Source organism: Hevea brasiliensis, chromosome 1 (genome assembly GCF_030052815.1).
Source record: "Hevea brasiliensis isolate MT/VB/25A 57/8 chromosome 1, ASM3005281v1, whole genome shotgun sequence".
NCBI lineage: Eukaryota > Viridiplantae > Streptophyta > Magnoliopsida > Malpighiales > Euphorbiaceae > Hevea > Hevea brasiliensis.
In genome coordinates this window covers 115,129,163-115,143,122 of record NC_079493.1, presented here as the reverse complement: position 1 = coordinate 115,143,122, position 13,960 = coordinate 115,129,163, and the positions used below count along the sequence as shown (strand labels likewise).

The 13,960-nt window shown below is 29.7% G+C and overlaps 1 protein-coding gene across 1 annotated transcript; it reads left to right on the top strand.

Moving 5' to 3' along the window:
• Nucleotides 1-1,346: 1,346 nt before the first annotated feature.
• LOC110640410 (uncharacterized) lies at nt 1,347-1,742 on the top strand. The gene has a single exon (XM_021791712.2). It carries the CDS (start codon nt 1,347-1,349, stop codon nt 1,740-1,742), a length of 396 nt encoding a protein of 131 aa, XP_021647404.2.
• The last annotated feature ends 12,218 nt before the right edge of the window (nt 1,743-13,960 follow it).

The following is a 13,960-nucleotide window of genomic DNA, read 5'->3' as shown; positions in this document are numbered from 1 at the left end:
ATTCAAAATACTCTGATAAGGTTTGCATGATTTAAGAATACTTAAATTATACGTCGGTCACAGTTCAAAATTTTGGGTCGTGACAAATATTTATCTCAAACTATTTTACATTTTTTAATGAAAATTTAATATACTTTTTTTAAATTATGTTATAAAATTAAATAAATTGAACAAATTTATATTTTAGATTAAAAAATCATAAATTTTGAAAAATAATAAAAATTAAAAATAATCAAGGCACACTATATAATATTTGAAGAGATTCATGAATCAATATCAAAGCTCAGATTTTCTAACTTTTTTTTCTTGAAAATTTCTCACCTGTTGAATGGTTTTCAAAAAAAAAAAATATTATATATTATATAAAGATTATGTTATGCAACAGTTTTTAAGGTAGCATTTAGTATTTTAATACTACTTCTTATTTATAATATTCGGTGATATAGTATTTATATTAGTATTTGAAGGTTAAAGGAATGTTTAATTAAAAACTGCCCCTCCTAACTGGAGAAATTGACGTAGCATTTTGATTAGAATTAACAAGATTATATTATTACTTTTACATTTAACAACTAATCCAATAATTATTTTTACTGAATACATTTTATTTTAATAGCTATATAAATAGCTAACTACTAATAATTAATATCTAACAGTTAATCGTGAGCTGACAGTTATTAAAACAGCTAATATTGCCTAACAGGGACAAAATGTATAATTGAAAATTTTCATCTCTTTTTTTGTTTATTTAGTTTATATTATTAATAGAATGTTGAAAATAATTTCAAAAATAAAATCTTAAGCAAAGATTTGCTTGATTGATACTAAATCTGTTTGTTATTGAATTTTCTTATTCACATTGTATATCAAAATTTATGACTATTCCAAAACTATGATAATTTGTTTTAATTATTTTTAATCAATTTTTAAGCTAAAGAGCATGGTTTGTATTGCATTAGATTAATTTTTTGTATATTTATAAATAATAAATCTTTACAATATAACTGAAACTGCTTTTTTAAATAAAAATAACATTTACATGCTATTGGAAAAAACAGTTTGAAAAAAATTATTTTATTATTTTAGTGTTCTTATGACAAAAATTTATCAAATTTAATTTTTAATTATTTTTTAATACTTTCTAACTAATATATTTAAAAAAGTAATTTTCTCGACAACAGTTTCAACAATAACGTCAAACAGGTCCTTATTCACTAAAAATGTATTAATTAATTATGAGTTTATACTATTTTTTTATTTAATGACTTTTTAAAGATTATCACTAAATAAATTAAAATAAAATGCCTTGGCCAGATGGTTCCAGTCCCAGAAATTATCATTGGAAGATGGACGATTATTGTAATAACGGTACCGATTGCTGTCAGATTACAATACCTTCATCCCTTCAGGCTTTCGATCCAAGATTCCAGGCCATAGATGATAATCAAAGCACAGATGGTTGCAAGCTGGCATTTCTAGCAGGAACATATGAAACCAACTCATGGAGAGAAAAGGATCGCAATGTCCAGTTTCCGATGGCGCTAACTTGGAATGTCAATTCGACCCGAAGGAAAGATTATATTAGGATGATCAATTCCGGCCAATGGAAAAGTGCTTTCCCGGAAAACTTGGATTGCTCCTACGGTTCTTCTTCTTCTTTTAATGAGCTAATAATCCGTTGTTCTTGCAACCTTGGGTACGAGGGCAATCCTTCGTTGTTGTTTTACTTTTTACTGCTATAGCGTGCTTCTAATTAGTATATTTAGAGTAGATTCTCAATTCTCATGACATCTATTCGCTATCTATTTACATAATATGTTTATAACTAAAGATATTCAAAATGAATACATATTATATATCATTTACTAAGAATAATTGTTTATCAAATATCATGTGCCATTAATAAATAATTTTTTTTTTAAAAAATTAATTATTATAAAATATTTATAAAATATAAAAATAATTATTATAAAAATATTATTTGATTCTTGTTAAAAGTAAATTAAAATAATTATTATAGAATATATAAAATTACATTGATAAATTAAAAATTATTATTATAAAAAAAAAGCATGTATTATGTTAGGGTTTGAAATCTCATATACTAAAAGTGGACTTATTTGAGAATTCAACTGCTTAATTAACTGCACACATAATTTAGTTAGAATGAGAATTCTGCCAATAACTAGAATGTTATTATACTTTTTCATTCACTTATTCTTTACCATTTTAACTTTGTTATGTTAAATATTGATGAATGCAAAGATCCAAAGTTTTCGTGGTCATTGCAAGGAATAATAAAATGTGTGAATACTTCCGGATCATTTAAATGTGTACCTGATGCAACATAGATTATATTGCTGGTAAGTCTTTTTTTGTCCAATAATATCATTAATCATGTAAAGAGCTATAATATTTTCTACCATTTTTATGATCCAAAATAATTTTAAGGAAATTATTTAAGTGAATAATTCTTAAATTTGAATGGAAAGAAACAACTTACAATGAAAGAAGTTGCGATAGAGTTGGAAAGGATTCGAGCATTACCAAGTAATAAGTTAAATGTTCAACAAAATATTGAAGAGACTGAAAAAACCGTGGCTGCTAAAGTAATTATGTTGCAGATGCAGATGGATGGTGTTCCTACTTCAATTACTTGTGATTTTAATAGCTAGTGTTGAATCTGTAAGAATAGATCTTTGAACCATGGATTGCTTTATAAGAAAATAGTTGAACAATCTCTAGAACATGCAACAAGAATATTTGTTCTTGCTTTATATAACATGTAATAATATTGATTAGTAGAACCTGATGATCAAGAAGGCCATGTGTTTTTCTATCAAAGTATATGTTTCATTTTGTTTCTTAGACTAGTCCATTACTATTGCCTTCTATTTCCTCTTTTATATGAAGGTTGAAGAAACTTGAAGGAAAAAAATTATTAACCCAACACATGGATTCAAATGCAGGGATCCTAACCCATGTTCATACAACCTTAACATCTCCACTATATTTCTTTTACTAGTCTGCCATATAATCACATGAATAATATGAACTATATAAATTAGTTAACAATCTAAATGTGTACCTTATTTGCAGAAACTAATTACTCCATAAATGAATCAAAAGAGAGTCTTCTAGAATGCCAAGAGTAATGCCAATATACAATCACTTGCACACACTTCATACTTCTATATGTGATTTTCCTGTCTCACTAATAAAGACAAAATTTGGCTATTTATAAAGTCATGGCACCTTTTGGCCAATAGATGCATCACCTCATATATATAACTATAAGAGTTGCATCTCTTCATATAGTTTCATCTTTTAACCAATGTGCATGACTTTTCGATTTTTTTTTGTCACCTTTTGGTAATGCACATGACTTTTGATTTTAAGTCTAATTAATTTAGGTTGAACCACATGTCTGACCCAAACCATATTTCCAACATCTTCCACTCACACATGATAGGTCAACGCTCATTTTAAATTCTTCAAATTTCATACTTTACAAATAGATCGTGTGATAAGTACATGTTTTGTGACGCCCCTTACCCGTCTACCGTATAGCTGAGCAAGAAGTGCCACATTCGGTGCCGGAGCACCCTATATTGTCTTGTCATGTCTATTGTAAATTTTAATGTCATTTAAATCAGGTAATTTATGTGTAGAATTTTTTTTTTATATACCTTATTTCTGTGGAGACCCGGACAGATCCTTCTCTGTTTTATTAGCATCTGGTGGGTTCCACTATCACGTGTTAACATATTCATATTCATTTCACACATTTCCATATCATATTCTCTTGTATCATATCATTTACAATTATTTATGAGATCTAAAAATGAAGTATCATCTATTGCATTCATATAGAAATTCATAGATAATAAATTACAAGTTTTCATTTCAATCTCAAAGTTTAATTACAGGTCCAAAATGAAATACATCATGACTAAACATAATGAACCAAAATACTAGTCTATACATGGGCCCTACCAAAATACAAAAGACTGGTGAGGTGACTCTAGTCGATGGCAGATCTGGTCGGAACTTTGTTCGAATACTACTATAGCGGCTGCTGATCTTCAGTACCTACGCGATGGAAAACCAACGGGCTAAGCATAACGCTTAGTGGTGCATAATTTATAATATCAATAATTAAACAATTGAATTAATATCTGCAAATCATAATTTTTGGGTCTTTTACATTTTTATTTCTCTTTGGAAACAATTAACATTATTGGGATCTTTCCTGTTTACTTATTGTATATTCAGTATTAATTAATTATTATCAATGCCCAAGAAACCTATAACAAATTATAAAAGCTGGATACACGGGAGTATATGGGTTAGACAACCATATGTCTACCCAGTATACATCTGTCAGGCACGAGGCCAGCTGTCGAGCACGAGACCCGCTGTCAGGCTTGTAAAGCCAGAAATAAAGTAGGCACGATGGCCAGTAAGTAGGCATATAGCCTGTAGAACAATCATACCAGACATATATTGTCAGTTCATGATTTTCTCTGTAAGCAGTACTGCTATCTGTAGTCCCTAATTGGTATACCAATTTATCTAACTAAATAAATAAGTCTAGGTATACTATAGGCAATTAAATATTTTTAATTAAGTTAGCACTATTCACTGTTACTATTTTCTAGTACTATTAATTAGTACCATTAATTTCATATTAATAGGACATTAGTCCCAATTTACATATTCATATCATTTTTAATATTTAATTTTCCTTATGAGTATTTTAATTATCATATATAGCATTTTTTCCATGAACCTTTCTTTAGGTTCATGTTGATGTGTTATTTTTATCTAGGAATTTGACTAGGTTAGGATGTCTATTTAGTCACACTTTCTTCATAACAATTGCTCCTCTATGTTTAAACTTGAATTTCAGTTTTTGAATCACTGAATTTGGAGTTATAGAACTCAAGTTATGGTCAAAATACCATAACTGGTCCCTTTGCCTCTAAGCTGTCCAGAATTTACAATTCCTGGTCAATAAACTTTGACCAGTCATTTGATCATTTTATGGTCATTTTTAGACTTAGGTTCCTTCACAAGATATGTTCCTCTATGTCTTAGGGACTCCCAGGTGCAATTTCATAATTTTTCAAGTTTAGTATAGTGAGTTATAGTCAGTGTATTAACCTGGACTCTCAGTCCTATAAGGGCAATAACCAACTTCAGGGCAGTATGTTTGACCCTCTTTTTAGGGTCTTTACACTTAGAATTTGGCAAAGGTGTCTAAATCAATGTTGTAGCCCTAAGTGTCATGTTTCCAGATCATATTGGACATCTCAAATGGAATTTCCTAGTGGGAGTTATGGCCAAATGAACACACAGGTATCAAATGGCATTCTGGGTTCAACTTAACATTTTCTAGATTTCAATTCCTAAATTTGGCTAATATTTTCCCTAGGATGCAATGGTTTCTAGAGCTTGGTCAAAACATAAAAATTGTTGTGCTATGTCTTATAAAACTTTTGGCACTAGTTTCACTCAATTTGCAGCTTTGGAGACCAAGTTATGGCATTTTTGCCAAAACTGGTCAAGCATACCAAAGGAACAGTATTTTGGACAATTTCCGGGTTGGCAGTTTTAGTGACTCAACTTGTGCTAACAATTTGAATTGGTTAAAGGCAAAACTGGGTTAAGTGGCCTTCATGAAAAGTGTAGCCCTATGTCTAAACTTTCCATGGGTAAAAGTTTAGGTTATTTGTACCAGTATAGAGAGAGTTATGACCAAATGAACACGTACTATTCATTTGGTCATTTTCTGGGTTGGTAGTTTCAGTGACCCAGCTTGTGCTAACAATTTGAATTTGTTAAAGGCAAAACTGGGTTAAGTGGTCTTCATAAAAAGTGTAGCCCCATGTCTAAACTTTCCATGGGTAAAATTTTAGGTCATTTGGACTAGTATAGAGAGAGTTATGACCAAATGAACACGTACTGTTCATTTGGTCATTTTCTGGGTTGGCAGTTTCAATGACCCAAATTTTGCTAACAATTTGAATTTGTTAAAAGCAAAACTGGGTTAAGTGGTCTTCAAGAAAAGTGTAGCCCTATGTCTAAACTTTCCATGGGTAAAATTTTAGGTTATTTGGACCAGTATAGAGAGAGTTATGACCAAATGAGTACTGTTCATTTGGTCATTTTCTGGGTTGGGTGCAGGGAAATCCGAATTTGGGTAGTATTTAGCTCAAGTTTTGGACAGAATTTGGGCATGGTTTCTTCATGGAAAATGGGCTATTTTGGGTCTAGTTTCACCTCCAATTGGCCTCATACCAATTGGGGTCACACAATTTTATTTATGGCCTAAAATGTACACTGCCCTCAACAAACACAACCTGCAGAAAATTGACACTTCCAAAACTTAATCTCCTCCAACTTCCTTATTTCAATTTGCATGCAATACACTTCTATAAGCAACAATCTCATCCCAATTAGGCCAAATTTCAAGCATTTACACAAAATCTCCAAGTCATGTACACAAACCCTAATTTCCAAGTTTCAAACTCAATCAATTCAATCCCTTTTCACTTCTCATACATATAATCATATCAATCATCATCTCTAAACTCATTTACATTATTTGAACACAATAAAGCCCAACACATTTCATGGCTGCCAAAATTTGGGGACATCATGGGTTCATGAATTTCTTGTTAATTTCTTGAAATTTTCACTTATCTCGAGTCACTTTCAAGTATTAAAAGAAGAAGAAAGGGAGAAAAGCACTAACCTCTTGTAACCCAACTTGAAAATTTTCCCAAAACTTCAACTTTCCTTCTCCCTATGGGTACCTAGAGCTTCCTTATGATGTGGGCTAAATTTTTAATGAAGGGGACCATGGGTTTTGGTGGATAAATGAAGAGAATCTCAAGCTCAAAGCTTGAGCAAAAATGGTGGAGGGGGGGAGTACATGGAGACGGCAAGGAGAGAGAGAAGAGGAAATGAAGAAGAATTGTGGTTGGTGAATTTTTGTCTCTTGTGTCTTATATATATATATTCTACAATTATTGTACTTTATTTTTTTTTAAATGTCATAAGTCTATTTCCTTTCTTTTCTTTTCTTTCCTTTTCTTTTCTTTTCTTTTCTTGTTCTTTCTCTTCTCATTTTCCAAATTCAAATTCATAAATTTAATTTATATTAATTATTTTATTTCTTAATTTTAATTTGACATTTAAGTCAAAATTCACCTCTAGGGGTAAAATGACCAAAATGCCTTTCATGGTACTCATCGGGTTATTTTTATTATTTTATACTAATTTATAAATTCTCTAAACTTTAATTTATTTTTCTCAAAAATTTTTTTTTCTATATACATATTTTTTTTAATATTTATTTCATTAATTTATGCCTCCTCACTATAGTTTAGGTGTAGTTCCAGATATTTTGACTGTCCGAACAGACATGAGTCGTCGGAACAGTAAATTGTACGGACTACCTATGGTGAGGGCGTTACATGTTTCAAGAGCTCATTTGCTATATACCTATTAGGCTCGACTAATGGAACTTAGAGTAGAAGTAGTATGCAGCATCCTAGATCATTTATCATATTCAAATCTCTTATGATGTCATTCAAATATCTTGAGTTCATAATTATGTCTTTATCTCAAAAATACATAATTGGCCAGCCTATGAACATAGACTAATATGAAAATTGCAATGATCTTTCTCTTTTCATGATATTCTTAATCTTAATTTAACTTGCATTTCTAGAAATGTCCCTCTAAGTCGAATCTTTTATGGTAGTTTGGCAACACCCTAAATAGTAAATATTAAACAAAGTTTCGAATAACTTATTAGAGTTATGAGGGTACTAGGTAAAGATTACTTATAATCTTTAAGTTCCACATATTATCAAGTATAGATCACACTTGTATTCCCCTTAATGAACACAAATCGCACATGGGTATGAATCACATGCTATGGTATTTGCTCCTTTCCCATGGAGATATGTCTTTATTAATCAATGCAATTACTTAGCTTACAATGACTCTAATTCCTTTTCTCTTTTCCAATGTGACATTTCATGTTATAAGCTTCGAACTCTTTATATCATTATCACATAAATAATAATAAGCTTATAACTGTCTCACCCCCATCTACCACTAAAGCTATAGAGGTGATTGCTTGTGTGAAAAGGCCAATCTTTTTATCTATTCGACATACTTCTTAAGTTTTAATATATGTTCCAAACATATGTACACACTGATGTATATGAAGCAACAAAAATAATTTAGGCATATGAACATGTTTAGAAAAAAATACATATTACAAGTACAACAAACATCTATGCAAACCCAAAGATTTAGTATGCATATTGTAAACATCTTTTGCAACAAGTTACCATATTAAGCATAGATATGTACTTCATATTCATCTCTTATCTTGCAACCATGTCTTTAATAATTGTATTTAACATTAATAAGCTTTTAGATACCTTAGTATCTCTTAACTATTTTCCAAAGTTGATGTCTTGAATCATATTTATATCTACTAACCAACCCAATAGCATAGTAGATATTAGCTCTTAGTGTACACCAGACTACCAATTGTCTTAGCATAAGGTACTTTTCCCATTTACTTCCCTTTCTCATTTCTCTTCTTTCATTGCCTTAATCCACCATTCATCCTTAACGGGCACGTGAGGGATTGTAACGGCCCGGCCCACTAGTAATATTGTCCGCTCTGGGCTGAAGCCCTCACTGTTTTAAAACGCGTCACTAGGGGTTACAAACCACCAATTTATAAATCCAGCATCTCTTCTGTGTTTTGTCGATGTGGGATTTGCCTAGGGTGTTACAATCCACCCCCCTTATGGGACTCAGCGTCCTCGCTGAGGTTTGCCCCACCATCGTTCAAGGTTGCACGCGGAGCCGCTCTGATACCACTAAATGTGACGCCCCTTACCCATCTATTGTATAGCCGAGCAAGAAGTGCCACATTCGGTGCCGGAGCACCCTATCTTGTCTTGTCATGTCTATTGTAAATTTTAATGTCATTTAAATCAGGTAATTTATGTGTAGAATTTTTTTTTTATATATATCTTATTTCTGTGGAGACCAGGCTCTGATACCAAATTCAAATGTAATGGCTCGGCCCACTACTGATATTGTCCGCTCTAGGCTGAAGCCATTACTGTTTTAAAACGCGTCACTAGGGGTTACGAACCACCAATTTATAAACCCAGCATCTCTCCCGTATTTTGTGAATAAAAATAGGACACCCTTAAGGTTTTATAACACGGGAGAGATGCTGGGTTTATAAATTGGTGGTTTGTAACCCCTAGTGACGCGTTTTAAAACCGTGAGGGCTTCAGCTCAGAGAGGACAATATCACTAGTGGGCCGAGCCGTTACAGGGATGCACTTATAATCACCTTTTTATTTATCTTATGAAGTAACTATAAATACTTCCCCTTCAATCTCAAAATGATAATGGAAAACCTGCGTATGACTCATTCATTATGGTTGAGATTGATAAATTGACTTGTCAATATTTATATTACTTCCACTAGGACCAGCAATATAAGATGGATTAATTACAAGTTGTATTTCAATAGCAATTGAAACTTATTTCATTGTTAGTTGAAATACTCCCACTTGAAGAAGAATCCATTTCAGGTTGTCTAGCAAAATCAGCCTAGTCTATAATTTCATATACAGATAGATCTTGACCTATCTCACTTTATTGAGTAAAGTCATTATATATGAATGTGATATTTAATGATTTAAATTTTGTTACGATTCCACTATTTTACCTATAATAAATATGTTCTTTTAACTAATCTGAATATCTTGTAAAGATACATTTTCTTCTCTTTGGACTAAAATTTCCATATTTATTTCCATATTTATAAGAAAGATTGTGAATAAAAATAGGACACCCTTAAGGTTTTAAAAAACACCTAAGTCAGGTTTTCTATTATTCCATATGCATATGGAGTTGTAGTAACTGATTTGGATGGAACTCAGTTAAGGACAAATGCAATATATCAGCCCAATAGGTGATATACAAATTAAGAGTCTTTTGCTCTTTCAGGACACATGGAAGTATCATATCGATATATAAATATAAACTAATATGAGACAATATGTAATAAAGTTTAAATTCATATACATAAAATTTTTATACAATAATTAATTATGTTAATACTTATTTCACATTAAATTTAAAATCAAAAGTTTACTATGTTTCCAATCACCATCTTAAATTTTAATGTGCAATAAAGTTAACGTAATTAATTATGAAAGGAACTATAATCTTAAGTTACTTAAATTAAAGAGTAAACAATAATATATTCAATATCTAATTGAAATATTTAATAAGACACACATACACACACACACACACACACATATATATATATATATATATATATATATATATATATATATATATATATATATATATATATATCTTATATGCATATATAGTTATTTACATATAAATAACTTTCTAAAGATATCTAAAAATATTTATATAACACCAAAAGTAAAATAAAAAAAAAAAGGAAATTTTATATTCATATCAGATAAAAAATTTAATTCAATCTCTAATTCAATTAGGAATATAAAATTGAAAACAAATTTAGAAGTTAAAATTAGTTTTCAATGAAATCAATTGAAACTAATTTTAATTGAATTCATCAAAATATTAATTTTAGTTTGCCACATATAATTTTAGAAAACTCCTTTTCTAAAATATAAATGAATTAAACACTTTTAATTCCATTTCCTAATCATATTAGGAATATTAATTCCAAAACAATTTTAGAATTAATACAATTAATTTTAATGAGCTAAATTAAAATTGATTTTAATTAAATTCATCAAATTAGTTTAGTGTGCCTCATTGTTTGCTATTTTAATAGTATAAAACAATTTTTCTAAAAATACATATTGAATTAAATAATTTAATTCAATAATTTATTTTTTCAATTGCCCCAAAAGAATGCCATTTATTTTAGAAAATAAATTTTGTTAAACAATATTGAATTAAACAATTTAATTCAATGCCAATTTATTTGCCCTTCTAATTCTAGAATTAATTTCAAAATTAGTATAGAATTAAATAATTTATTTTAATGCCAAATAAATTTACATGCCACCTTTTATTAATTCCAGAAAATAATATTTCTAGAATTAATTTAAATTAAACACTTTATTTTAAATCGCAATTTTGATTAGAATTAAAATTACAACTTTAATTTGAATTAAAAATTTAATTCAAATGCTAATCTAATTAGGATTTAAAATTATAATTTTAATTGAATTAAACAATTTAATTCATATCCTAATTAAATTAGAAAAAAAAATTGCTTGAATTAAACTATTTTAATTCAAATCCTAATTAGATTTAAAATTAAACTATGTTGCAAGTCCGTAATTTAAATCAAGTAAAAAAAGAGTCAAATCTGCAGGTGGCAAGCTTGTAATTTTGCAAAAAATTCAAGTTAAACAAACGGTGGCATTCTTGTGATTTTGGAGAAAATAGCGTAATGGTAAAACTGTAATTTTCTTGAAAAACATGGGTATGGAGTGATACCCTTTCTTCCTCTTTATTCAAATGAAGAACCAGTAGCCACCTTGAAGACCAATTGCCGTCAAGAAGGAGGAGACTATCAGTGCCCTTTCCAGTGATGCTGCAGCCCACCAAAGGCCGCGCGCTGCAGGAGATGGCTGGCGGTCTTCCTTTTGCTATGCCATAGCCATGCCATGCAATCTAGCTATGCGAGTAGGCTGAGAGATTTCAGTTTAAATTGAAAAATCGAACCGAATCGAATTAATTCGATTTAATTGGTTTGATTTTAAAATTTAATCAGTTTAGTTTGATTTTACATTATAAAAATTTTAGTTATTTTGGTTCGATTCAATTTTAAAGAGAAAAAATTAATTAAATCGAACCGAATCGAATAGTAATTTATATATTCAAATCGAATCAAATTGAACCGATTTGATTTATTTTAACGGAAAATTTATGAATTATATTTAATTTTATATATATTAATTGTTTAATTTCATTGATTAATGGTTATTAGGTTCAAACCAAAGTTAAAATTAGACCAAATAACTTGAAAATCAAGTCTAAATTAAAAAATCAATCAAAAATCAAAATCGATCGTTTTAAACCGAACTGAACCGAAATATAACAGTTCGGTTTAATTCAATTTTTCACCTATTTCGATTTGATTCAATTTCTAAAATATATAATTTAATTTTTATAATTTAATTCAGATCGACTCGGTTCGAACTGAATGCTCACCCCTATATGTGAGGATTGCCCTTAACCACATCCATGGCAGTTCAATGGTAACTCAAGAACGCAGGCCAAGCATGGCGCCACCACTAGCCAGAGCGCAACAGCCGTCGGCCACCAACGTGCGTTTGGGACTCTCCCTCTCACACTATCGCCGGCTTCAATTCAATAGCCATGGGAGCCTTGGTTGATTTTTCAAAAAAGAGTATGCAGATTTGAATTTTTTTTTTTAAATAAAAATATATTTCAACATTAAAAGATAACAAAGATATGGAAGTCGAGAATTAATATTCTAAAACAATTCTAGAATTTGATCAAATAGATTTTTTTAAAAATTAAATCTTCTACATCTAAAAAATGATTTTCAAAAATTATCTTAAAAATAACAAGACTATTCCAAAACAATTCTAGACAGAAGAAGAATTTTCAAGGACATAAATATTTATCTTTATGAATTGATTCACAAATAAATATCAATCATAAGTTTATAAACAAATCGTACATGTTAATTATACTAGGAAACAAATATTAGGGCTCTAATACTAATGAGAGAAAAAATTATAAACCTAACACATGGATTTAAATGCATAGATCCTAACACATATTCAAATAATCTTAAAATCTCTACCGTATTTGTTTCACTAGTCTACTATATAATTACACGAATAACATGAATTATATAAATTAGTTCACAATCTAAATGTGTACCTTATTTACAGAAATCAATTACTTCATAAATGAATCAAAAGAGAGTCTTCTAAAAAAGCTAATAGTTGCATCACTTCATTTAAGAAGAGTTGTATCTTTTCATATAGTTACATTTTTTGATCAATATACATGACTTTTAGATTTTTTTTGCCATCTTTTGGCAATGTACATGATTTTTAGATTTTAAATCCAATAGATCCGGGTTGACCCACATGGATGACCCAAACCATATTTCCAACAAAACTAATTAAAGAAATACAAATGCAATGTTTATCAGCGACAGCAAGTAGCACCATCTGTTGCTAGGTTTTATGTTCATTCACAAGCCATGGCCTCTGGGTTCATTCGTAGATAGCCTAACAATAATAAGGAAGTAAAGAATTAGAATGGGTTGATTTTGGGAAATGGATTATTAGTTTTATTTTTTTTAATGTTTAAAATTATAAATTTAATATTTAATTATTAAAAAATATAAATATTATTTTATTTATTATTATTTTCTTAAAGTTAAATTGATTTGACTTGAATAAAAATTGTGAATTTATTTAGTCCAAAAGTTCAAATTGGACTTATCAGGAGATATTTAGATTTAAAAAAAAAATAAATAAGTGGTCCACCATGTTTTAGATATTCCAAAGACTTGCAAGTCCACACACGCTAGCTTCTAGATTACAAAAGCCTTGAAAAATATTCTCAATGCATGCTAGGAAGTCATGTATTTTGTCTCTTCCAGCAAATGCACATCAATTTCCGCTCATTCTTCCTATCACCTTTTGAAAATTCTCTCAACTTTGTTTGCCAACAAAAAGTGAGATTCTCACCTTAAGGCATTTCCACAAATTTTATTTTTATTATTAATATACATATATATTTTTAAGAGACGACCGAGTCCTTTCAACTTAATTGAGAATGTGCGAAGAAACATCTTCATTCTCCCATCTGTAATCTCTATAAAAGTAGATATTATTAA

Bases quoted from the DNA above. Each gene is read 5' to 3' on its own strand.
- LOC110640410 (XM_021791712.2), top strand. From the start codon at position 1,347: ATGGACGATTATTGTAATAACGGTACCGATTGCTGTCAGATTACAATA.